The 27,725-nt window shown below is 40.5% G+C and overlaps 1 protein-coding gene across 1 annotated transcript; it reads left to right on the plus strand.

The window, feature by feature from the left end:
- Positions 1-1,004: 1,004 nt before the first annotated feature.
- slc18a2 (solute carrier family 18 member 2) lies at positions 1,005-26,979 on the plus strand. The gene is made up of 15 exons (XM_007903599.2): positions 1,005-1,249; positions 5,750-6,095; positions 9,229-9,287; positions 9,991-10,074; positions 10,199-10,291; positions 12,183-12,272; positions 12,374-12,417; positions 12,546-12,606; positions 16,612-16,707; positions 18,583-18,661; positions 19,038-19,089; positions 20,817-20,880; positions 21,987-22,106; positions 24,943-25,076; positions 25,297-26,979. Exons 1-15 carry the CDS (start codon positions 1,117-1,119, stop codon positions 25,411-25,413), a joined length of 1,572 nt encoding a protein of 523 aa, XP_007901790.1. The 5' UTR covers positions 1,005-1,116; the 3' UTR covers positions 25,414-26,979.
- Positions 26,980-27,725: the final 746 nt, after the last annotated feature.

A 27,725-nucleotide genomic window follows, 5' to 3' on the forward strand; every position in this document is an offset into this window, starting at 1 on the left:
GTGGTTGTTAGCCAGGGCACCGAGAGAGACAAACTCCCTTCTCTTTTCGAATAGCGCCGTGGGATCTTCCGGTCATTTTTTTGTGGAATTATTGCTGTGGCCAAATTGCTGTTGCGTCCGCCTGCAAAACACACTACACTTTACAGTTAAATCCTCAGCAGCAAATTGAAACATCCTGCTGATGTGAAAGAATGATTCTTAACGTTTAAAGCGTGGGAGCACGGGGACAGGGCTGGGGTGGGGGGAGGTTGGGGAGGGGAGTTGAAGAGGGTGGGTGGTTGGGATGGGCGATGGGGTGGGGGTGGGGGTTGAAGATGAACGAAAAAGCAATCGAAGAGGCTAGTCTTAAGGTGGTCTTTGAGAAGGGAGGGAGGAAGCGACGGTTTGTGTGTGTGTACGTTGGGGGGGGGGGTAACGAAAAAATTTTCAGCAAGCCTGTGATTCCAACCCACACAGCCGCACTAACACACAGCCAACCAACCGTTCAACACCTGAACAAGCAGAGAGCTACGTCAACATGCAAGAAAGCATCTTGAAATGTTAAGATCCACAACGTCACCGAGGAAACTAAGTCACTAGGACCTGCCCATGGACTGTCTGTCTGACTGGATGGGTCTCTCTCGCAGTTTGAGATAAAGGCAAAGAGAGAAGCCACTTTCCAAACGCCAGCCTGTGCATTGAAAGTTCAGAGGTGAGTTTGGTTGGCTGTGAGTCAATACTTGCATCTGGTCTGGTAATGTACAGTACAGTGAGAGGTTAATAGTTTTAACCCCCACCACCAACCACCAACCACCACCCACCCACGCAAACCGATTTAAACCCACTTTGGTTAAATGGCAATGGGGAGATGATAGGAAATAGACAAGTGTTATATGCAGCAGATATACAGTAAGTTAAGTGAGGTGTGGAGACTTGGAAGCTTTGCAAATCACTAGACTTAAGCTTTTCACACACACACACACACACAAAACCAACCCACCCACCAAGTGGCTACAAGTGCTGGTTGCATTTTGTCTTTGCATCCTGTCTTTGCATCTCTCTCTTTGCATTTTGCCTTTGCAATAAGCAGGAACATCTCTGGCTGGAGGAAAGAAGGAGCTGGTGGAGCACTGAAGGATGGGAGCATTGGAGAGATTAAGGGAGTTCAGCTTTCTGCGTTGGCTGAGGGAAGGGCGACAGTCTCGCAAGCTGATCCTGGTGATAGTGTTCATAGCTTTGCTGCTGGACAACATGTTGCTGACTGTGGTGGGTAAGTGCAACCTCGACCCTCTCCCTCCCTACCTGCAGCTTGAAGGGGTTTCAAGGTGATGAGGAATCAGACAGAGAGTCAGAGTAAGAGAGAGAGAGACTGTGTGTGTGTGTGGGGGTGAGACAGAGACACAGAGAGAGAGAGAGAGGACAGAGTCATTCACTGAAAGATTCATTTGCAGTGTTTTTCACTAGTTTTATTTATATTCAGAAGGAAGGAGAGGAAGAGAGAGGGGGAGAGTGTGTGTGTGTGTGTGTGTGTGTGAAAGAGAGGTAGAAGAAAAGAGATGGGGTGGGAGAGAGAGTTAGAGATTAAGAGAGGGGGAGAGGGGGACAGAGGAATTCACTGAAAGATTCATTTGCAATATTGTTTTCCACTTTTTTTAATTTATATTCAGAGGGAGAGACACAGAGAGACAGAAAGAGAAAGAGAGGGGGTCAAAATAATTCACTGAAAGATTCAATGGCACTATTTTTCATCGTTAAATATGTATTTCTATTCAGAGGGAGAGAGGAGGGCAGTCACATTGGCTCTTATTGTTATTTAGTAGTAATAGTATTATTATTGTAAATAAACCCCATCTTAAAAAATCAACGCGAAAAATGTACTAGACCCACATTTTGAATTGAAAGAAGTTGTAATAATAATCATTATTTGCTTAGAAAAGTACTCGAGTGCAAATGGGTTGTTAATATTAATAAGTTAGGGCACCCAAGGAGCAACATAGGTTTCTTTTTTGTTAGACAAATTGGAGAGGGTTTACAGTGGAGCCAGACAGAGGCGACCCACTGTGTCTGAAGGGAATGGTGTGAATTGTATAATAATAATAATAATCCTTGAATTTGATATAGCTTTTCACATCTTCGAGACGTCTCAAAGCCCTTCACAGGATATACTGTAAAGTGAATTGTATATTTTGTGGGCGAAACGCAGCAGCCAATTACACACAGCAGTTTCCCACAAACAGTCGTGGATTGAGTGACCAAATTATTATTGTCTTTATTCTTGAGGGATTATTACCAGGGGTATGTGTGGAGTAAGGAAACTTGCCCAAGGTTTTGCCCTGCCGGGAATCAAAACCAAGTCTCTCGCTTGTGAGGCAAGTGCTCTAACCACTGAGCTACATCCCATTTTCCTCGAGATTAGCTGTGATTAGCTGCTCTACTCTCCCTTCTCTGATATAACCCCCAAAACCTCTGGTGCTTTACACCTATCTGGTCACAGACGTGTATATATACTGTGCACTTGGTTGGCATTGTATCACAGGCTATAGTTTAGGCAAGCTGGGGTGTTAAATAAGAGCCCAATCACCCATAACCTACCTTCAAGGTTGTTCATTTGCAACCCCAACAGTTTTGTAGTTTGCAAATCGCTCCAACATTGGGGGGATCTTCACTTGCCGGGGGGTACAATACACAGGTAGCGAACAGTATTTTGTCTCAAGGCAAAATTTGTTACTGACAGAAGACAAATACCAAACCAGCCCCTCTAGGGATTGGGAATAGTGTACCAAATTGGACATTGACTCGGACACCCTGAGTGATGGGTTTAGTGTTAGGAAAACATGTAATCCTTGGGACCCTTACTCCATCCAATTAATAGAGGTGACTGTTTAGGATTGTAAAAGCTGTAAATCTTGGTTTTAGGATTATACAGTAAATCTTGCATAACTCTGATCTGTCGAAATCATATGATCGCACGAGTCGTACATTTGCTCAAGTCCTGTTGAATTTCCTGTTATTTATAAGTTTCTCATAAGTCATATCTTGCATGATATAATAATAATAATCCTTGCATTTAATATAGCGCCTTATCACGTCTACAAGACGTCTCAAAGTGCATCACAGAATATACTGTATAAATAATAATAATAATAATAATCCTTGCATTTGATATAGCGCTTTTCACGTCGGGTATTATAAAGTGTAGTTAGTGACTGTGTATTTTGTTGGCAAAATGCGGCAGCTAATTACAGTACAGTTTGTGGGACAAACAGTTGTGGATTGTTAATTTCATAAATCATATTCAAAGTGCGGTCCCAACTGATAGGATTTATGTGAGGTTTACTGTACAAACACTCTTGAGGATTTCGGTTATACAGTCTTGTGGCATAGGATTCTAGAGAGAGGTTGCTTTAGGAATATGGAAAGTGTAAACTTTGCTAAGAGTTTGTAAATACTGTACTAGGCTTGCTTTAGGTTTGATAGAAAATGTAACCTTGTTTGTGGGATAACAGTAACTATAAACCTGAGTTTATAAACTTGATTTTAGGATTGTTTTCACCCACAAAATATACGGTCAATTCACTTTACAGTATATTCTGTGAAGCGCTTTGCGAGGTCTCGAAGACGTGATAAGGCGCTATATGAAATCCAAGGATTATTATTATTGCCTTCGAAACCATATTCCAACTAAGCTAAAAATTTTCATTTCTTCAACAACAATAATTTACACCCATCCCGCAGGGTAGCGTACCAGAGCGCATTCTAATATTATAGACCAACCCATTTGAATGGCCCATTGTTGAGATAGGAGCAAAAAGAGGAAGAAAGAGAGAGAGAGAGAGCAGGGAGGTGCGGGAGGTGGGGAAAATATTTGCACAGCTCAGTGAAAATATGAGGATCGGTGCATTTTTTAATTGCCTTTGTGTATCAGGTGGAGGAGGATAATACTGATTATCCCCCACCACCACAAGCTTGGGATATTGTGAGTGGATGAAATTCATGCCTGGATAATGTTTGCATGGTGTGTGGCTTGGTGGAAGGGACACGAAATTTGCAATGAATGTGGGCTTCTGACGTGAGCTATCGGAGTCAAATTCCACCTGGCTTTAGATTTGCCCTGCGTCAGTGCACCCACGAATTGGCAAATTGCTGAATTCAGTCCTCAGCTTTGAATTCAGTTTCCTAAAATAGTACATCAAATAACTTACGGCTTCAACATTCAGTCTGGTAATAATTTGCCCAGTTTTGGATGCTGTAAAATGCCACATAAATAGAGTAAATCTATCCGCAGGTGGAATTTCTCCTCAGCATATGCTTTGCAAATTATTGTGTCCCAGTGCCTTGGGATTTCCTCCCGATGTGAAAGACACTATATGAATACAATTTGTTGTTAATGAAAATAGCTGTTTGATGAGCTATATAGATGCAGCCCCATATCCAATACACACTCATTACTCCAACACTAGCTGAGAATACAAGATAGGGTGTGGTAGTTAAATAATAGGCGAACACAGAAACTTGCTGTAAGCACTGTGATCAGTTTGCCTGACTTGTGTTATTCAGCTCATTGATTCCTAGAACGCCATCAATCTAACCAAAGCCAAGAAGTCGACCCGTTTTCATTGATGAATTTCCTTTGAGGACGTTTTATTGGAATAAGCCCCAGAACTCCATTGTTTTTGACGTAGCTCACATATGCTGCGAAAAAACAAGTTCTTTGTAAATATAGTGCATGACTGGTGAACAATTGGAGCTAATTAATAAACAGCATTTACTGTTGCAATACGACCATGTCATGGAGACCCTAAAGCCAACCGATCGAAGCTCGCTCTCTATGTTTTGAACCGATAGTTGGGCAGGTACCACTGCCAGGTACCATAGACATGTACAGAGGAACTCGATGCTCTCTGATGCAGTACGTAACTGCCCCCACACTCTGGACTCTATCCCGCAATACCTCCGCCTCACCCCCTCTTTCGCCTCTTTCAAGTCCTGTTTAAAGACCTTCCTCTTTGACCGTGCCTTTTTTTTTTGGTCAGCCGGCTGTTTGACACCTGCGAATGTGTACACTTGTCATTAATGATGATCAGTGTATACTGTCAGTCCAGCACTGATCGGCTGTGGTCGATGACAGTAACAGTAACCAACCATGTATCCCACCTACACATGGAAATCCCAGAGATAGATTGTTGGGATGGAATGCGCTCTCTCTCTCTTCTGGAGGAATGCAACCTGCTTTTCCTGAGAGTATTAGGCGCAGGTTGACAAGAACCAACGCTTGGGGACACCAGGGTGTGCATATGTGCGTTGTACAATCCTTCCCTTAATGCCGATGATAAGTGTTTTCTGTCAGTCCAGCACTTATCGGCTGTGATCGATGACAGTAACAGCAGCATTTAAAGGTTTCAACCCGTTTTAGTTGAGGTTCAATTGGCGAAGCTATGTTTTATGCAAACGGGTTGCGCTTATCTGCTTTTAGACTATCATGGGTTGACAGTCTAAAATGTATTTTAAATACATTTGTAAAATGTAAAATGATTTAAGGAAATCCCGATCTGATGAATTTTACTGTCAAATTGTGTACTTAAGCTGGTTGATAATGCAGCAGGATTGAACCAATGCTGTGTAGACACGGCTTGACTCATACGATCGTGCAGTGCTTTTGGGGACATGTACTTACAATGGTCCAGCCATCAGTAAGCAGTCAGTTGATCACGTGTCTTTCGGTGATGGATCAGTGTAATTAAAAATACAATTACTGTGTTTGTCTTTGCAGTGCCCATCATTCCAAGTTACTTACACACAGATGAATATGGACCACCTACACAGAATCCAACCCAAAATTCGCTCTCCACGGCCAGGTTTCAACACATATTTTCCTACTACGATAACTCGACGATGGTGACCGGGAGTGAACCGGCCACGACAACAGGTGAAGCGATCGGTTACAATGCCACGCACCCCCCGGTGGTCAATGACACAGGGCCCGGCGAATCCAATGGGAGTTGTATGGCAAAGGACGCGAGCTTGCTGAATGAAAACATTCCCGTTGGATTACTGTTCGCTTCGAAGGCAACTGTGCAGCTGTTAACAAACCCATTCATAGGGCCACTGACCAACAGGTGAGTAAGTCCTCTGCCTCCAGAATGCACAGTCACAACACTTTGCAGTATAATCCTATGACATGCTATGAGATGTCTCGACGACGTGTTAAGATGCATGTCAAACGTAAGGATTACTATTATTAACAATAATTTATTATTAATAATAATAATTAATAATAATAGTTTCGCCCACAAAATATAGTCAGTTCGCTTTACTGTGAAGCACTTTGCGATGTCTCGAAGATGTGATAAACTATATCAAATGCAAGGATTATCACTATATTATTAATTAGCAATGAGGCTCAAGGCATTAATGCAGGAACCAACAAAGAATAGCTGCCAACCAGTTTGGGTTCTGAGCGGTGTAGGGTATGTTAAAGGATTTCTCGGTTCAGAGAAAGCTCTAATACTCAGGGAATGACCGTCCATATGTAAATATTCCATCTGAGTAATACAATGCAGAAGATAAACAATCTGAACACACACATTCACTCTGCTAATCGCTTGGGAGATTGGATACAGTTGGCTGCGTGTGTAGCTATCCTCTGCTGACTCCTGACACTGCTCATAAGGTTCTACGCAATGTTTAACCTACATAGGTGCAGATAGTAAGGTGTAGAGCTATTGTAAACCCTGAGGTCTCCACAGCAGGTCCTCCGTACTGGGGAAGCTTTTCTTGCCTGTAGATTGTAGCAAAATAAAATCAACAGAACAAATTAAAAACGGATTAAAAATATCCTCATCAAAGGAACTGTGGCTCAGAAATATTTGCAATATCCATACATGTAAAGCTGGGAATCCTCACAATCAATACAAAATGACATTTGTATCGCACCTTTCGCGTTGGGAGGACGTCCCAAGGTACTGGACAGTCAGGGCTTTGGACCCACACATATACAACTAAGAATTTATCCACACCCAGATCAGAATACCCCACACATACACAGCCGAGGATACCCCAACACATACACAAATAAAAATACCCATATAAATAATAGATAATGCCCACACAATAATATTTTAGAGTTCCTGACAGTTAGTTATATGTACACGTACAGTGTTTTCTCTTTCAACTCTTGCATCCTTTGCAGTTTGGTATCACTACAGTAAACTGCTAAACCATGAATAGTTATATTTAAAACATCTTCAAAACATGTTATTTCAAAGATCCATATAATCAAATAATATGGGGTAAATAGTTGGGTCATCTATGGATACATTTCAAACGACGACAGATGAAAGAGTGGAATTTTTATGACTTTACACTTAACAACAAGGTTAATGGCTGCTAAATCTTTTGATGCTTAACTAAATCAAAGCACAGCACGAATCTGTATCAAACATCTGCCTGATGCAGGTAGCACCTACCCCCACAAAAAAACCTGACTCCTTTATGTGTGTGCGCATTTCTCTGTGTGTGTATTCGTGTTGTGTGTGTGTGTGTGTTTGTGTATGCACAGGCCTGCTAGTTCAGGAGAGGGCGAGAGGACTTTTTACTTTAAACAGGAGACGTTATTGGAACAAGAAATACAGCCTCATTTAGTAACATTGGGGCATTCTACGTTCCCACAAAATACAGTTAACCCACTTGACGATTATTCTGTGAAGGGCTTTGAGGGTCTCATCGACATGACAAGGCACTCTTATCAAAATGCGAGGATTATTATCCTTCTTCTTCAAAGGCAAATCCATTCATTCAAGAGGTTTGAGAGAAAGAAGCTGGGCAAGATTTCAGGACCCGTGTATCCGAATCAGGCGCTGAGCTTGATTTTATTTGCGGAAAATACAATGAGGGTGTATTGACTTTCAAACACAGAATATACAATGAAATGACATGTTTGACTTGCATCGTGAGCACACAGATTTAGCAGGATTCGAGTTGGAAGTTAGTTTTTTTCTCCCCCACAGAACAGTGGATATGTGAGGACACTTTTGATTCTGTTCATTCTCTAGACGTGAAGATCTGTTTGGGAGCGGGATTGATTGGAAGTTCTAGAGAGAGGTTTTAGAGGGAGAATTAAGACATGGCACAGCTGGGCTGTGGGTGCATGATGTTATCTGTTGAAGGAAGACATCCATGATGAAATGGAGGAATACCCTGAAGTTGTATTTTTGTTATCTGTGTAGAACAGGGAGCTTATAAGGATAACTTTCCCTCAGGCGACAGAGTGGATACGTCATTATACAACGAGGCACAAATAATAACAGCAACAATCCTTGCATTTGGCTTGGCACCTTTCATATTAGGACGACATCTCAAAGCTCTCACAGGGTGTATTGCGAAATATTATGACTGTTATGTTCGGACATATTGTGCGTCATCTGTGGAATGTCACAGTTTGAGTGTTAAAGACCTTTTCTTCTATCCTTAAGAGTATGAATGAATTGGCTGTGAGGAGATACTCTCGTTAAGAGTGTGACTATGACTATGTATAAGTCATGTTAGACAAAGCAAATGCATAAACATATGTGTGTTGTGTGTATATGTGAACGTATGGATTAACAGGATGTTTATACACAGAATCGAGAGGGTGAATATGTTTGTGCATACACATGTGGATAAGTAAAAATATGTGATAACAGAAGAGAAAGTGAATGAATGTGTTTAGATGGATGAGTGCACTGCAGATTCATATCTATATTGGTGCAGTCTCACTTGGCAGAATGGTCTCCTTCAGTGCTGTAAAATTCTATGATTTTATAATATTATATAAACTATTGTGCAACTAACCAGCAGTCCCTGAATAGCACCAGCAGTATTTAGAAAACTCGGTTCAGTCACTATTTGCCTTTGATAAAAAGTGTTCTACTTTAATACCTTTCACCGTGTTCTATTAAATGACCCCGTTCAGTACTTTTCCCACAAACATTCACATTCCCCTGGTTTGATTTCAAAGCTGTTGTCATTTGATATGCAAGGTTTGACAACAAAAGCTGAAATCAGATTAAATCGATTGTATGATTATACATAAATGCCCATAGGACAGTATGGCTGGTGAAGAGAGACAGAAAGTTCAGAAACCAGGGACACGATTGATTTTCAATTTCGGGTGGTTGACTGACGTCATGTCCTTTGTCTCGTTTGTGGCTGCATCTTTGGGTGAGAACTCTTCATGTTATCAACAAACTGAATAGTTTATTTTGCTCACAGGATAGGATATCAGATCCCAATGTTTGCAGGATTTATCATCATGTTTATATCAACAATCAGTAAGTATGTCATGTGTTGAAATTATTTTTTTCTGTTTCTCTCTTAAAAAAAAATGTTTTTCTTTGTTGCACCAGATTGTTTAAAGTCTCGGATAAACATTGTGCATTTCCTATATTAAAAAAAACTTGCTATTTATTTCAATCCACTATTCAATTTGATCAATGATGACTTTCGTTCTCTTAGCATGAATGTTTCCTTTTGCAACGATCGAATTGAATCGAATGTGTTCATTACTGTGTGGTATAACACGTCTCTGTTTACCTGGCAGTAAGTAGGAACCTGATTGTTAGTCGATTGGCGGATCGCTTTCCACGGAGTAATAAACCCTTAAAAAAAACCTAAATAATAATTATTTGGTCACTCAAGCCACGACTGGTTGTGGGACACTGCTGTGCGCAATTGGCTGCCACGTTTCTCCATGATATGGACAGTCAATTCTCTTTACAGTATATTCTTGCCTCCTTCAAGGCCGGTCTCAAGATCCTTCTCTTCGACCATGCCTTTGGTCTCCCTCCCGCCTTCCTGCCTTCCCTCACCACTCCCCCATTCTCGGGCCCCGACACCTTCAGCGCTTTGGGACGTCCTCCGAACGTGAAAAGCGCTATATCAAATGCGCGGATTAGTATTATTAATTATGACTATAAACTGTAAACCACATTTGACATTGTTTGGATGACAATCACATGCCTTTTATCTCAACAGTGTTTGCTTTCTCCAAGAGCTATATGCTTCTATTCTTGGCCAGATCTCTGCAGGGGGTAGGTTCTTCCTGCTCGTCTGTGGCAGGTAAGAAAAAAAATCAGGCAGCGAAGATAATTTTTACAGACTGTTTGGAGCAGCTAAATATCCAACATTCACGCTATTTATTCAGAATCGTAATCATAACTGGTGTCTGCTTTGTCACCCACAGGTATGGGGATGCTGGCCAGTGCTTACACCAATGATGAAGAAAGGGGAAACGCTATGGGCATTGCGTTAGGAGGTCTCGCAATGGGAGTCTTAAGTCAGTCTGGAATACCCAACCACACAGCATACAATCCGGCTGTTTCCTAAATGAGTCCAGCGTCCTAGCCTCACCCACTTTCCCCGTTCCAGCCATTAGCTGCTCTCTGTATAAAGACATACTTACTGAGATTGCCCTGAATAAACCTGAATTTGCGCTCGCCTGGCAAGGGGGAGGACCTGGGTTTGATTCCCGGGCAGGATGAAACCTGAGGCACTTTGCTTGCTCCGCACACTTTTATTTCCCTACCAGTAATTTGGAACCTGGTTGTTGGTCGATTGGTGGATCGCTTTTCTGGGGGTAATGATCCCTTTGGAAAAATAATGTGGTCACTCAATCCATGATTGTTCGTTGTGTGCAATTGGCTTGCCACAATAAGGTGCCATATCAAATGCAAAGATTATGATATTATAACTTGGTACAAACTATTCTAGTTAGCTAATTAGTGTTGGGTGGGGCAGTGTCTACACTCGCCAGCTTGATGGGGGAGCCTCGAATTAACTGAAAGCTTTGCAACAACTCCATTTGAGTCTGATTTTTATTACAGATCTTTACTTAAATGCCCGTTGCGATTAATCTCGGGAATCACAATGGATTTCAGGAGAGAAAAATTTCCAGCTGAACACACCACAAACAACACTAAGTTATCTCAGATAATTGAGTGGTTAATTGCAGGTTGTGTTTCTCCTTGGTAAAATAAACTAATGCTGGGAATGATAATTACTTGTAGTCTCTAATTGCGTAAACGCTTTGTAAAAACTTTTGTTTTCAGTTGTGTGGAGGTGAAAGACGTTGGTAGATTTTGGCAGCAAATTACATTTTTATGTAAAACAAAATTGAATAAGCTACAAAATTTGTTAAAAAAAACATTTGGGATGGTTAATATTATACTAGTCAGGAGAAGCATATGAACGCTTTGAAATTAATTTATTTTTCGCGACCAATCCCACTATCGGGGACTCCAAATTAAATGCAGAGTAGAAGGGAAACAAGCTTGATGTGTGCATGAAGGAGAAGGGAATAGAGGGGCAGGAAAGAGAGGATCATGTGGAATATAAGCACTGACAAGCACTAGTTGGCTGAATGGCCTGTTTCTGTGCTGTACCAATCTACGCAAACCAGTACTAACAATTCTGCTTAGTCTACACCTCACTATCCAACATCACAGGACCTCACATGGTCTAAGCTGACATTCCAATACAGTGCCAGGGATATGCTGCATTGTCGGAGGTGCTGTCTTTCGGAGGAGACATTAAACCGAGGTCCCGTCTGCCTGTTCAGGTGGATGTTAAACATCCCACTACTCAAAAAGAGAAGGGAGTTTCTCCCGGTGTCCTGGCCAACAATACCCCAAATAAAATTGGCCATTTGTTTCATGGCTGTTTTGGGGGACGTTGCTGTGTGCAACTGGGCTGCCAGGTTCACTGACAAATACACAGTCACTACGTTTCACAGTAAATCCTGTGAAGTGCTTTCTGACATGATAAGGTGTTATACCAAATGCAATTATTATTGCTATTAAGAACATAAGAATTTGCCAGGTGAAAGAAGACCAAGGTCCATCTAGTTCGCCTTCCACCATCCTGGCAGTCGCTTGACATGTCATGTCCCAAATTATATACTGAATCCCAAGATATTATTTTCTCACAGAAATTTATCTCATTTGTTCTTGAAACAAACAACATTTTCTGCTTCCACTCTCCCTAGGGAGTCTGTTCCATAAATTTACTACTCATTCACTGAAGTAATGTTTATTATTATTGTCAAAGTACAGTAGAAGCCAACCTTTTAGATCCAGTGATTAGCTTCCCTCTTTCCGTTGGTTTGAACGTTCACCCTCTCTTTTAACCGCAAGTATTTTGTACTGATTATCAAAGTTCCTCCTTTACAGTTGGGCCCCCCTTTGGAAGTGTGATGTATCAGTTTGTGGGCAAAACGGCCCCATTCCTGATTCTGTCAGTGCTGGCTCTGCTGGATGGAGGTGAGCCATAGCGAACGTGATGTTTGATTTTTGCCAAGCATTTGGAATGGACTTGTGCAAGGATAATGATGTTTTTTTTGTTGTTTGTTTGTTTTTTTCAGCTCTTCAGCTCTTTATTTTGCAGCCTTCCAAGTCGCAGCCAGAAGTAAGCATGATTTTCTAATTTATTTCCCTGACGTTAGAAAGCTTTTAAATATGAGCGTTTATTGCTTCAAACTTTTTTTTTGAAAAACAACTTTATTCCTTTTATATCTCTCATTTGATCTTTTCCAGAGTCAGAAGGGGAGTTCATTATTTGATCTTTTACGTGACCCTTACATACTGGTTGCTGCAGGTACTGTCTTTGCATACAGATTGGCCTTAGCCACGTATTATAATGGGGAATGGGAGGGAAGTTGGTCTTGTAACTGTCAAAGCAAAACAAGGCTGACATCGACAGAGCCTCTAATAGGTTTGTTGAGGACAAGGAGGTTAAAGTAATGAACTGACACTCTAGCCTGCAAGCAAACTCTTATAACGCCTTCATACAAGTGAAAGTCTAGTCCAGCTCTCTTCTGAGAAGGTCATAATTCCACAGTTAGATACATAAAAAGAACAATATTAATGGATGTACATACATTCCAGACTGATGCCCAACTATATAGGATTAATCCACCCCCAATGCGCGATGTGAATTGACACTGAAAGTAGTTAATATGTTGCCTTCAAAAAGAGAAGGAAGTTTCTCCCCAAGTTCTGGCCAACTATCCCCCAATATAATTAGTCATTTATAATAATTCCTTCCAAAAATAATAATAAAAATAATTTGTTCACTTAATCCACGACTGTTTGTGGGACACTGCTGTGCGCAATTGGCTGCTAGGTTTCACCCACAAAACATACATCAATTTACTTTACAGTGTATTCTGTGAAGTGCTTTGAGATGTCTAAAAGATGTGATAAGGCGCTATATCAAATGCAAGGATTATTATTATAATTCATTTCCAAGGCGGTTTGTGGACAGTGTAGTGCATAAATTAGCTGCTACTTTCGCCCACAGCACAGTCACTACATTTTACAAATGTGTGCAGGAGAACTTTCTGGAACAATACGTTTCCAGCCCAACAAGGAAGGAAACAGTCCTGGATTTAGTTCTGGGAAATGAAGTGGGGCAAGTGGAGTAGGTTCAGTAGGAGAGCATCTGGACAACAGTGATCACAATATCATTAGGTTTAGAATAGTTATGGAAAAGGACAACAATGAATCAAAGTTAAAAATTGGAAACGGGCTAATTTCAGTGAGCTAAAAAGGGACCTGGCCAAGATAGATTGGAAAGAAAGATTGGCAGGTAAGACAGCAAACGAGCAATGGGAAGCCTTCAAGGAGGAGATAGTTCGGGGACAGAGCAAATACATTCCCACAAAGGGGGAAAGGTAGGACAGTCAAACCTCGCTGGATGACTCAGGAAATTGGGATTAAAATAAAACAGAAAAAGGAGGCTTATGACAAATATCAGGTCCAAAATACACCGGATAATCAAATGGAATATAGGAAGTACAGAGGAGAAGTGAAAAGGGAAATAAGAAGGGCGAAGAGATTGTACGAGAAAAGATTAGTAGGAAACATAAAAGGGAACCCTAAGGTATTTTATAAACATATCAAGAGTAAAAGGTTAGTCAAAAGTAGGGTGGGTCCAATTAGGGACCCTAGTGGAAATCTTGTTGAGGCAGAGGGCTGATGTACTAAATAAGTACTTTGTAACTGTCTTCACAAAAGACGATGCAACCAATGCCACAATATCGCAGGCGTGTGAAGAGAAATTGGATATGATAAAAAGCAACGGAGATGAGGTACTAAAAAGGCTGTCGGTGCTCAACATAGATAAGTCACCTGGTCCAGTTGGGATGCATTCCAGGTTACTGAGGGAAGTAAGGGTGGAAATAGCGGAGGCTCTGGCCACAATCTTTCAATCCTCTTTGGACACTGGAGTGGTACCAGTGGACTGGAAAGTTGCAAACGTTACTCCCCTGTACAAAAAGGGGCAGAAGGATAAACCTGAGAACTACAGACCAATCAGCCTAACATCAGTAGTAAGGAAACTTCTGGAGACGATAATCCGGGACATTATAAATGCTCACTTAGAAAAATATGGTTTAATAAAAGACAGTCAACACAGATTTGTTAAAGGCAGGTCATGCCTGACAAACCTAATAGAATTTTTTAATGAAGTGACTGAGAGGGTGGATGTAGGTAGTACAGTAGACGTAGTTTATCTAGATTTTCAATCGAAAGGCATTTGATAAAGTGCCACATAAGAGACTTGTAAACAAAATAGAAGCCCACGGTATTAAAGGGACTGTGGCAACATGGATCCAGAACTGGCTAGGAGACAGAAAGCAGAGTGGTAGTAAACAGTTGCTTTTCTGACTGGAGGGAGGTGTGTAGTGGTGTCCCTCAGGAGTTGGTATTGGGACCACTTCTCTTTCTGATCTATAAATCTCTGAAGGTAGCAGGACAGGTAGATAAAGCTGTTAAAAAAGCATACGGGATGCAAGTAGTTTTACCAGGATGGTACCAGGAATGAAGGACCTTAGTTATGAGGAGAGGTTAGCGAAACTAGGATTATTCTCCCCAAAGCAGAGAAGATTAAGAGGGGATTTAATAGAGGCTTTCAAGATCATGAGAGGATTTTATAGGTTGAACCGGGAAAAATTGTTTCCACTGGCATGTGGGTCAGTAACCTGAGGACACTGATTTAAGTTAGTTGTTAAAAGAACAGAGCGGAGGTTAGGAAAAGAAATTCACCCAGCGAGTTGTTGGGATCTGGAATGCATTACCTGAAAGGCTAGTGGAAGCCGATTCAATCGCAACTTTTAAGAGAGAAGTAGATGAGTATTTGGGGAGGACAAGATTGCAGGGCTATGGAGAGAAAGCGGGCCAGTGAGATTGAGTTGGATTGCTCTTTTTGGACCCAGCGCAGACAAGATGGGCCGAATGGCCTCTTTCTGTGCTGTATGTTTCTATGATTCTACAGTATAACCCGTAAATCACTTTGAGATGTCCTCCTGACATGACGGGTACTATGCAAATTGTAAGGATTATTATTATTATTATAATGTTATTACAACAACAACTTGCACTTATATAGTGCCCTCCATGCAGGGTAGAGCCTCAGAGCGCTCAACAGCTATTACAGTTTAAATCACTCTGTAAAGGTAATTTATAAGTAGTTTTCAGTGATGGGTCAGTCAGACCAATAACACTGCCACTTTACATATGAATGGATGTTACTTTTCTTAGTATATTTGGAGTTCCTAAAATAGCTACCGTTCATAGGAGGTTGATATTTTGTTCACCAGGTATTTTGCCAATTAATTAATATTGTTACTAATATTTTACGGCATATGGATTTTTAGTGAAGTAAGGACAGTGTACATCATGTTAGAAACTGGTCACTGTATTAACTGCAGGGTACACAACTCATATACGCAACATATAATAATGCAGAACACTATATGGGGAAGTGTACAGATATCTTTACTGTGCAAAGGCCACTTTCTAAACATTAATAGGTCCAATAACCTTTAAAATGGTAATTCACTGCAGATCTTCAAGCGTTCCATGAAAGATTACTCTTGTGCAATAACATGTTGATAACATCTTGGTAAACGCAACACAGTTGACGTGTTTGGCGTTTCATTAAAACTTGTTGAAAATTGAAGACAGTTGTTTGTTTAAGTGATTTAACCTTTCAATAACAAATATTAAATGAGAGGAAGAGAAGTGATGTGTGTCATTCTGCCACAGCAGAGTTTGAACAATGTTATCCCTGCCAGTGGCCTTTGTGCTGAAGGAGATATCGTTCCAAGAGACTACAGCCTATGCAAAATTCAATCCCATTGACTAAAATGGCTGATGATTATTAATATTAATGATCATGGTCCAGTTAGAAGGTTGTGGGTTCAAAACCCACGTCCTCACTTTGATCTCACAGACCAGAGTGACGCTCCAATGGAGTACCAGGAGCGCACTGCCATATCCTTCGGATGAGATGTTAAACCAAGGTCCTCTCTGCCTGCTCAGGTTGACGTTAAGGATCCTATGCACTATTTGTAAAGAGAAGGGAGTTTCCCCATATGTCCTGTCCAACAATTCCACAAATAAAATAGGTCACTCACTTCACCACTGTTTGTGGGACATTACTGTGTGCAAATTAGCTACCGCACCTGCCTACAAAGCACAGTCATTACACTTTACTGTGCATCCTATGAAGGGCTTTGAGACTTCCTCATGAAGTAGCGGGCACTCTATTCAAATGTAAAGGATATTTCTCAATAACCTGGTGCTGTTTTCATATAAGGAACCATATGTTTTGCGAACATGGGCATTGCGATGTTGGAACCAGCCCTGCCCATCTGGATGATGGAAACCATGTGCTCCCCCAAATGGCAGTTGGGTAGGTATCCGTACAACTGCTTTGCATTTTTAATAGAATCAGGAATCTCAGAACTGTTTTACGCTGGCATTTCCTTACTTTACACATCTCCGCTTACCTAGCAGTTAGTAAGAACCCGGTTGTTAGTCGATTGGTGGATCACTTTTCCAGGGGTAATAATCCCTTATAAATTAAAAATAAAAATTATAATTTAGTCACTCAATCCACGACTGTTTGTGGGACACTGCTGTGCGCAATTGGCTGCCATGTTTCACCCACAAAATATACAGTCAATTCACTTTACTGTATGTTCTGTGAAGCACTTTGAGACGTCTGAAAGATATGATAAAGGTAATATCAAATGCAAGGATTATTATTATTATTAACAACTCAATATAACTGGAGTAGCACCTCCTTGCTTTGATATTCCAGACCTCTTGTATAAATGCTGAACATCTCATTTGCCCTATTGATCGCTTTCTCCACCTACAAACTAGATTTTAATGATCTATTGACTTGACTCCCTAGACCTCATAGTAGGTTATGCTTTCCGCATAACTTTGTGTAATTTATCTCTAAACTCTTGAACCATGAGAATGCAAGCTTCATGCTTTGCTTTAAGGGGAGCATCTCAAGCAAATATGAGATCCATCATCTTAAATAATGGACTAAAGAACAGAAATTTTACACTGTTCCTACAGGCTTTGACTGAGTGTGTATGCATGAGTCCTGTAGCTAAGCGGTTGGAGCACTCGCCTCGCAAACAGAGGACCCAGGTTTGATTCTCGGGTGGGGTGAAACCTTGGGCAAGTTTCCTTACCCCACACACCTCTGTTTACCTAGCAGTAAATAGAAACACCGGTTATTTGTTGATTGGCAGATCGCTTTCTGGGGGTAATAATCCCTACAAAAAAAATGTGAATAATAATTTAGTCACTCAACCCACGACTATTTGTGGGACACTGCTGTGCGTATTTGACTGCCACATTTGGCCAACAAATAAACAGTTACTGCACTTCGCGATTCTGTGAATTGCTTTGAGGTGTCTCGAGGTGGGAGAAGAGTAGGGAGAGAATAGTTGTCAATTTGAATCAATGCTAACTTCTCTTTCACCTTCTAATCAGCCTCAGTTTGCCTCAAAATTTAAGATTGCGCTGCGGAAAATATTGTTGCAAAGGCTCACTGCTTTGTCAAGGTTAGTGTCAACAAAACGATATGGTGAGGGCAGGGCAATTGGATTCCAGTAAATAGCACCAATGGAGAACAGGTTCCCTGGGGAGACAGTGGAAGCAGAAAATGTTGTTTGTTTCAAGAACAAATTTGATAGATTTCTGCTAGAAAATAATATCTTGGGATACAGTGTACAGTTTGGGACATGGAACGTTAAGCAACAGCCAGGATGGTGGAAGGTGAACTACATGGTCTTTTGCCTAGCAAATTTTTTTGTTCTCATGAGAGTTAGCACACAAAAGCACAAGGGTCCATATTGTCTCCTCCTTTGCTGAAATGCCTGTATTTCTGAGAAATTTGGCATCAGTTCAACTTGTAGTAAAATTAGTCTAGAGAACACAGATGCTAGCGCCTACTCTAGTCAAATCAATAAAGTGCAGGGGTAACTGGGACCTTGTCTGATAAAGGAGTTTTGTATTGTGTCCAAAAGTATATATGAATGAATGAAAAAAGACTGTAAATAAAATAAGGGAACCTGAATTTTGAAAACTGCGATTTTCAGTCGACAGGAAATTCCTTTCAGCCAGTGACAGGAAATTAAAAGTGTTTGCTCAACATTGTGACGTTTTATTAACTTTGTGGCTATCAATACATGCTTCCTGCAGATTATGATTTCATTACATTCTGAGCGTCAGAGACTTTGATAAGATGTTCTTTGATTTGCAGGCATCGCCTTTGTTCCTGCCAGTGTCTCCTATTTAATTGGGACCAACATCTTTGGAGTCCTCGCTCGCAGAATTGGCAGGTACGAAATTTCCTTGCGAGGCAGTTATCTCGGATGGAAAGGAAATATTAAAAAAAAACGGTGTGGATAGATTTTGACTCAACCTTATTCATTAAAAAAATAAGATAACTATATTGCCAGTTTTCCGGTTTCAAACTACATTTAATTTTCCAATACCTCACACGCCCATTTGTGCAAGAAATGAACCAGTCGTTTGAATTTGTTTATTCTTTGAAGGGGAAAAGGTATTAGCTCATCAGCCAAGCCAACTCACTGACAAATAAGGACTTTGACTCTCTCTCTTTTCAAAAACAAATGTAATAACTGCACACACTTGAATGGATTGCAACGCCAATAATTCCTATGAATATTTATCTATTCTCCATCTCACCCTCAGATGGCTGTGTTCTCTCCTTGGAATGATAATCGTTGGAATAAGCCTTATTTGTGTAAGTTTAACAACATTACATCATTTTAACAAGAGCTATTCATAATCAATTTAGTTCAACCAATGCTCATTTCAGTCACGCTTTATTAAATGAGAAAGTTTCTCACAATTTTTTTATATATTGTCTTGAAATCGACCATCACAACTTTTCTTTTGATATAAAATCAAATGATTCTCTGTATTCGTTGATTGGTATTTTACATCTTTATTTGATGTAGCACATGATATTAAGTGTCAGATTGGCTCAGGTGCTAACACACTTCCTTTGCGTCAGTAAATTGTGAATTCAAGTCCTAGCTTGGAACTGGAACTTTAGTATGGAGTCCCGAAGCTTAGTGGTTAGAGCACACACTTTGCAAGCAAGAGGACCCGGGTTCAATCTCCCATGGTACAAAACGTTAGGCAAATTTCCCTACTCCACATAGAATCTTAATCTTCTCTGCTCTCGGGAGAATAATCCTAGCTAACCTCTCCTCATAACTAAGGTCCTTCATTCCTGGTACCATCCTGGTAAAACTCCTTGCATCCTCTCCAATGCCCTAACATCTTTCCTAAAGCGTGGAGCCCAGGACTGAACGCAATACTCCAACTGAGGCCTAACCAGCATTTTATAAATATTCAACATAATCTCCTGCCTTTTGAATTCTATACCCCTATTTATAAAGCCTAGCATCCTGTATGCCTCTGTTTACTTAGCAAAATCCTTGGATCACTTTCCGAGGATAATAATCCCTCAAAAAAAATTGGTCACTCAATCCACGACTGTTTGTGGGACACTGCTGTGCGCAATTGTCTGCCGCATTTCACCCACAAAATACAGTCAATCCACTTTACAATATATTCTGTGAGGCTCTTTGAGACGGCTCAATGATGTGATAAGGCGCTGTCTCAATTGCAAGGATTATTATTATAGTCTAGGTTGACATTTATAGTAGAAGAGCTCAATTGTCCATGGTGTCTTTTCTCGGATGAGATGGTAAACCAATTTCCTGTTTGGCTGTCTTCAGCTGAACATTAAAGATCCCATGAATTGTTTGAGAAAGGGAAAACGGGAAAACTCTTAGAGAACTCTGAAAAAAACAGCTTCCAAACCAAGACTGAAATGAGGAATTTTGCATGCTTTTAAACTTCAAGACAAAAATATTCTTATAGGCTAAGGCTAAGAGGAAATTTTCTGACATACAACTTTATGGAATAATGGGCTCGAGAAGAATATAGACAGATCACATTGATTTTAATTATATTCATTTTGGTTAAGTCAACAATCACTCCAACGGATGGACAAAAAGAACTGATTACCAAATTAAAAACAAATTTAAGATCTTTCCCCAAATTCCTGCATTATCTTCCAAGTCAAAATCATGGTCTTAAAATTTTAGGCCAAGTATCAGAGAGACTGGTGGGTCTGATCTCTCAAAAGTGAGTCTCAATGATTTTTTTCCCCCCTCCCCTAGTGCATCTTGTGAAATATTGCAACTATTTTATGAATCATGTACAAGCCTTTGTGAAGGAAAAGCATCAGACTCCTAGTTTAATGTACATTATTAACAAAATTAACACACAATTGTTTCATCCACAAAATACACAGTCAATCCAATTTACAATATATCCTGTGAAGCACTTTGAGATGTCTCAATGACAAGATAATGCAAATGCAAGGATTATATTATATTATATCAAATGCAAGGATTATTATTAAAACTATTAATAACATTAATGTTATTACAGGTACCATTTGCCAAAAATATATACGGGCTCATTGCACCAAACTTTGGAGTCGGTTTTGCTATAGGTAAGCAAAGTTTCTTAAAAGTATTATTTTGTCTCCACGAGAGCGCTGAAACCTAGAATTGTAGGAGGTTTACAAGTGAGGAAAATGAGTCTCTCTTCACATGTTGGCTGGTTTTGGTAAACAGCAATCAGATGCATTGCGAGTATTACAATTCCATCAGCAAAATAGAAGTTGGAATCCTACTTCCTACCCATTTTGCAATTGATGTACAAGTGTCACAAATTCAATCCCAGTTTGATGTGTATAGAGTGGGAATCAATTACAGATCCGTTGTATCAAAGCCCTCCATGGCCTCCCCCACCCTACCTCTGTGACCTCCTAACCCCCTACCAACCCACACGCTCCCTCCGCTCAGCTGGCTCTGGCCTGCTCCACGTGCCCCGACCCACCCACCCCAACATTGGCGGGAGAGCCTTCAGTCACTCTACCCAACCCCTGGAATTCCATCCCCCAATCACTCTGCCTCACCCCTTCCTTAGCCTCCTTCAAGTCCCGCCTCAAGACCCTCTTCTTCGACCATGCTATCGGCCACCCCCCTCCCCTCCCCACTCCTGACCCCAGCTCGGGTCTGAAATGCTGTATGCTTCCAGCGCCTTGGGATGTCTTCCTGACGTGAAAGGTGCTATACAAATGTAACCTTGTTCATCTTGTTGTTGTATCACCTATTCCCAGTTTTAACAGTAAAAGACCAAAATAGCTGTTAGGAACTTTATCTTAATTGGTGTGGATAGGCTTGAAATGTACTCTGAATGAGCTCAATATTTACCTTGTGAGGTTATTGAAAGGGCATTGATCCAACTGAGGCTCTCACGGAAATGAACAGTCGCTTTCAGAAGTGCAATCAGTGCCACGATTAATGATTTGCTCAGCTCAATTTTAAACTAAAATTTTGTAAGCGTGTAAGGACTTTCCTAATCTGCCTAAACAACATCCCCCAGTTGTTAATTTCAAGTTCCTGTTAACAAAATGTTTGGCATATTTCAGTAATCCTTTGGACTATTGTTGATTTCTTTTGTTCATTAGTTTCTGAGCTTCTGAAATTCATTGTGTGCAGATAATTTGCTTAGACAAGAATTACAGTCTTCAATCTGTTGTGTTCTTTTTAGGAATGGTGGATTCCTCCATGATGCCCATCATGGGTTACCTTGTGGACATACGACACGCCTCCGTGTACGGTAGTGTTTACGCAATTGCAGATGTGGCATTTTGCTTGGGCTTTGCATTAGGTAAGATCCACTGTCATTAACCTACCAGATTACAATCGAATTTACTTTCAATGGCTGGTCAAACCCCAATTTTTGTTATTCTTATTTACAGTTTTCAAAAGAAAAGTCAAACAATAAAATAGGACACTGGAATGTATACATGAGGGAGAGGGGAAGATACAGGGGGAGGCGGAAGATAAGATAGAGAGGGAGAGCAGAAGATAGAGTGTGAGATTCTCATTTATCTGACCCTGTGCTGAAGTGAGGAGAGACAAATTCCACCTAGTCTTAGTCTACAAGACCATTTTGTCTTGAGATGCAAGTTTGCACAGAACATGGAGTATTGAGGGAGTCACCAATTTCGAACTAGTTTGAAATTGCCCAGCCTGGCTTCACACAGACATAGAAACAGAAGTAGGCTGTTCACACTCAGATCCTATTCCGCTATTTTATAAGATCATGGCTTATCTGTACCTCAACTCCAATTACTCGCCCTTGCCCTGTATCCCTTGATACCCTGATACCCTGAACTAACACATATCTATCTATCTCTGTCTTGAAAATGTGAATGGATCCAGTATTAACAGCCTTTTGGGAATGAGAATTACAGATTTCCACTACCCTTTGGGTGAAAAACTACCACCTGATTTCACTCCCAAACCCACAGACCCTCAAAGGAAACGAGTCTTAAGTTAACACAAGGCTGACTTGGTTCAGAAAGGCAGAGGCCAACCAGTAGGGACTCATGAACTGTGGAAAACTTGCTGCTCTACTCTGATAGCACGGTACAGTAGGTGCCGGGTTCAATGAGGCGCCAACAACAACAACTTAGATTTAAATAGTGCCCCTCGTGCAGTGTAGCATCGCAGAGCCCCAAAATGGATGGCGTGAATGTAGAGGAACACATGGGAAAACCTCAGGCAAAAAATCCTCCATTTTATTCAAGGAAAGAATCACCATTGTGGAGTTTTGACACCACAGTGACAACAACAACAACAATTTGCACTCCACATAGGATAACGCCTCAGAGCGCTATAGTAATGATTCAACAAACAGCAGTCAACAAACATACAAGGCGTTGACACTTAACAGTGCATACGGAGCATAACAACAAAAAAATCATCTTTCTTACACTGGGGAATTGGTCACCCATCAAATGAAAAGTATTACGTCAGCAACAAAATAATTTTTCCAATAGAAACCTACCTTTTAACTTTGTGTCCCGGCATTTTGTCAATCACAGGAGGAGCAGGGCAGTGGGAGGCAGGTATCCATCTAATTGCGCAGCACAGGAAGTCATGTCAGCAGTGACCTGATGACCTGGAAGTTGTTCTTTTGGGGGGGTTATTAGAGCCACTGTGCACATGCTCAGTGAAATCTACTATCCCGGTCTCTTTTATATGATTGGGTGGGATTCTGTGGACTCAATTTTCCAAAAGAGAGAGCGAGTCTTATCTCTAAGCGTCCGAGACGATGTCCGGCGCGAAGGGCGTTATATATATATATGTATATATATCTATATAATCTATATGCAAGTTGTTGTTTGTTGTGGCAGTCTATATCCTGTACTTGTCAAATCCCCAGACCGTTCCCCTTCATCAATCCCCTCCCAATGGGGAGGGGTCGCATGGCCTAGTGCATTGCTCCTCCCTGCTGGCTGGAGATTTTAACCATCATATTGCAATTGGCATGAGTTGAATGATAGCCCGCGATAAACAAGAGCAAACAGGATGCTGTGCTACATTGCCAAATTCCCCTACGTCACACTCAAGCTGTGCCATTCTCTCTTCGGGCCACACCTGGGAACACAGTACTATGTAGACATTTGGTCGGCGTGACATTAAGGGGCTAAAGGCTGTGCGGAAGTGAGCAAGCAAGCTATCCCCAGTATTAGGAAGGAATGAGCGTTAACTCATCAGTCTTAAAAATGCCCATCTCTGAGGATGCCTTAAATAAGATGTTGAATTGGATGGAGGAAGTAAACCAGTAAGACGATGTTTAGATACCTAAGGCAGATGAAAGAGCACAGGCTTAGAGTTGAGAACAGCACGTTTTGGACATACACCTAACTTTATCAAATGCCATGGATACTTACAACCACACTATTCTAGAATGCTTTGTTGAGAAGATTATTTTGAATCTTTAAACTATCTGAAGTATCTAAAATATTGGAGTAAACCCAAAAAATTATAAATTGACCAGCAAATTAGTGTTCTATGAAACATTTGGGCAACCAATTTAATCACAATAACACAAGCTACTGAGGTGGGTCCTGCAATTCGAAGATTAGGCTTCTTACAACGTGGAAAATATATTTGGGTCGATTTTTCAGTATTTCTTATCAAATTTCTTCATTATGAAATGTGGAAGTCAGTGATGCCGAGTCACAAAATCACCATTCCAAATCTACTTGTTTTCCGAGTAGGGTTTCCTGTGTAACCGTCTATATGATAAGCAGTTGGAACATCTCATAGGATTTTTGATTCACCCTGTGTATATATATATATATGTATGTACATAGATATATATATAGAGGAGACTGAAATTCCACCCAGTTTTTCCCCTGTAAGAGCTTATTGGCTTAAAGGTTAAGAGTGTGCTGAAATGTGTGAAACATTCTACGATTCAGTCTTAATTTGGTAGCTATTTTTTCTGCAGTTCTTGAAAACAACACAGCTTCCAAATTATGACCGAATTTAAGAATTTGCCACAGTGGGGCGCAATCTTAAATTTTAAGGCATTAAATTGGCCTCACAGGCTAAGGCGAGATGGAATTTTATGACTTAGGATTCGGTCCTTCTCCCGATCTCCTCTTGGTATTCCTGTTGCGTTCTCTGATTTAGTGTGTACTTTTCAGGGCCTTCAACTGGTGGAGCTATTGCGAAATATATAGGATTTTCCTGGTTAATGAGGATTATAGGAGTCATCAACATACTGTACGCCCCGCTGTGCTTTTTTCTTCGAAGCCCTCCAGCCAAGGAAGAAAAAATGGTAAGAGAAAGTTTATGATATGCTATGTATATTAGAGGTATAAAAGGAGAGTGGAATACCACCGAATCTCCCCCCGTAAGAGATATTTGTCTTAAAAGTTAAGAGTGTGCAGGTCAAGGAAGAAAAAATAGTGAACGAACGCTTTAGAGCTTGCTAAACAAACTATTGCTAGCTACTGTACAACTACCGCACAATAACGTTTGAATCTATTTCATTTTAGGCTATTTTGATGAATCAGAATTGCCCAGTTAAAACCAGAATGTACACAACTCAGGACAACTTTCAGAGACAGATTATGGATGATGAAGAGAAAGATGATACTAAGATTAACGAGTGAGTGAGTGAATGAGTGAGTGAGTGGGTGAGTGGAACCACGTTCATTAAAATCTATTTTAATGTACCATATGCAGTGCTTTTGTGTATTAACGGGTTTGTTCTAAATGTATGGCAATTATCATAGTTTGATCATCGTACTATTCAAGCATACCAAAGCTGCACTACCTGCCCAATCTTAGATTAGAAACATAACAATATGGAAAATGTTGGCTCTTGCGTATAAAATACATTGCCAGCAGCCTTATCAAATGAACGGAAATGTTTATTCCAGTTTTCTACTGAGAATCTAATAGCTTTTGATGTGTTTGATTTTACATAGGTATATTATACGATATATTTTTAATTATTGAAAGCAAATTTGTGTATACAACTGTTTTAAATATATCAAGTTCACTGTGATTAGGATGTTCGTTTTCTTATCATGTGGATTTCAGTTCCTCTTTTCTGTTTAAGATGCCTAAAAACAACTAGAATTTTGTTCATCAGTCTCTTCAAATCTAAACAGCTCATTCTATGTCAAATTACAGGATAGTTTAATAGCTGTAGGACCTTTGTACTGTAATGCACTCGCTCTCTCCCTCCCTCCCTACCCGCATTCAAAGCCAATCTCAAAACTTAACTCTGTTTTTCAGTCATTTTTCCCCTCCCCGACCCCTAACCTGCCTCAACCAGCAGTATAAAGTGCTTTGAGACGTCTTCCTGACGTGGAAGGCGAGATATAAATGCAAATTGTATTGCAATGGTATTGTTTCAAATTTAGGGACATTGAAAGGCTACCCAACGATTTGACTTAACAAAAAGCAGCTAGTTTATTTGAAATCAAGTTCAGTATTTCCCTCTGCATACTGAGATGGCTAAGAGCATCTCCCCTGATGTATGGAAAAGCTCTGTACCAGCTGTTCAGACCGATTAGATACACCAAAGTGATTACACAGTAAACTGTATGCATTCACATAATAGAATATGTATTGAAAGAGTACAAAGTAAATACCAATTGCCAATTGGAGAGCTGCTAAATTACCACTATACATGTAGACATTGTGAGCCGATCACTGTTCTGTTTTGTAACTGAAACATTCATGTGCCTTTATGAATTGTAACACGTTTGCATGCAATGTATATGTTGGGAAGTCAATAAATACATCATTCACAAAGCCAGGCGAACCCTCCAACATTGGCTTATCCTGGCAAAACGTGGCGGTGGAATTGGGTCAACAAAGGCTGTGATACCTCGAGACACTTAGCTCAACGGGCATCACAACCACTTATACAACAGTCTCTTACACACTGCTCTCATTGCATAGTGAAGAAATTATGATTTTAAGGTTTTATTTAAAAAAAGCCAACATTTCCTGTGCGTGTAAACGTGCCAACTGTCCACAGACAAAGCAGACGGCTGGTTGCTTTGTAACAGATGAGCAAATAGAGGTACAGAACATATCTGTTGATATATGTGTATGATGTTTAATCTGCGTTCAGATACACGTGCGGAGTCTGTGTGTCTATGGGTGTGGGTGTATTTTCATTAACTGGAGAAATGTCTATAATAAAATATTCTAAATAGAAAGGCATTGAGTTGTTCATTTATTTAGACTTAAGCAGTGATTTCTCGAAGGCTTGAAATCAGACCTGGAGAAAGATTTAATATTGCAGAACCTGAATGAATGTACGATCCTATTTATCAGCTTCCTAAAACATTAGCGTAGATTCAAACGATTGGATGCAGGTGGTACATGACAGTCCCAAGATGAGCGAGTCTTTAAACAGCAAAGTTGGACAACCCACAGATTTCCAATGATCGAACCAAAGCTACAGTGTTAATTCACCCTTTTTTGACTGCCTTAATCAGTTGGAGAGAATATTGGTTTCTTACTGTAGCGCCCGTTTAACATTGAGGAAGCAAAGCCTAAACAATTGTCCCAGAGTTTGGTTTCTAACTCCAGCAATTCACTATTGCATTACTGCGTCCCTTCAAACTGCAGAGGATCACAGAACACTTTAGGAAGAAGGATTGGGATTCTCAACTACAAACCGTGGGAGTTGTGTTGACCCAAAACAGTGTATCCCCTTCAATAAAATAAAATTAGTCATTCACTTCATGGTTGTTTGTGGGACATTATTCGTTAGTCCACAAAACAAAACACGGTCACTGCACTTTATAGTATATTCCATGAAGCACTTTGGGATGTCCTCCTTACGTTAAAGGCACTATACCAAATGCAAGGACTTTTATTATTATTTGAACCACTGGATTAGACTTCTATGGCCAAGTAGAAATTATATGGGTTCTGAGAACTGCACTAAGGCTGGAGA

The sequence above is a fragment of the Callorhinchus milii genome, unplaced genomic scaffold, assembly GCF_018977255.1.
Source record: "Callorhinchus milii isolate IMCB2004 unplaced genomic scaffold, IMCB_Cmil_1.0 Scaffold7, whole genome shotgun sequence".
NCBI lineage: Eukaryota > Metazoa > Chordata > Chondrichthyes > Chimaeriformes > Callorhinchidae > Callorhinchus > Callorhinchus milii.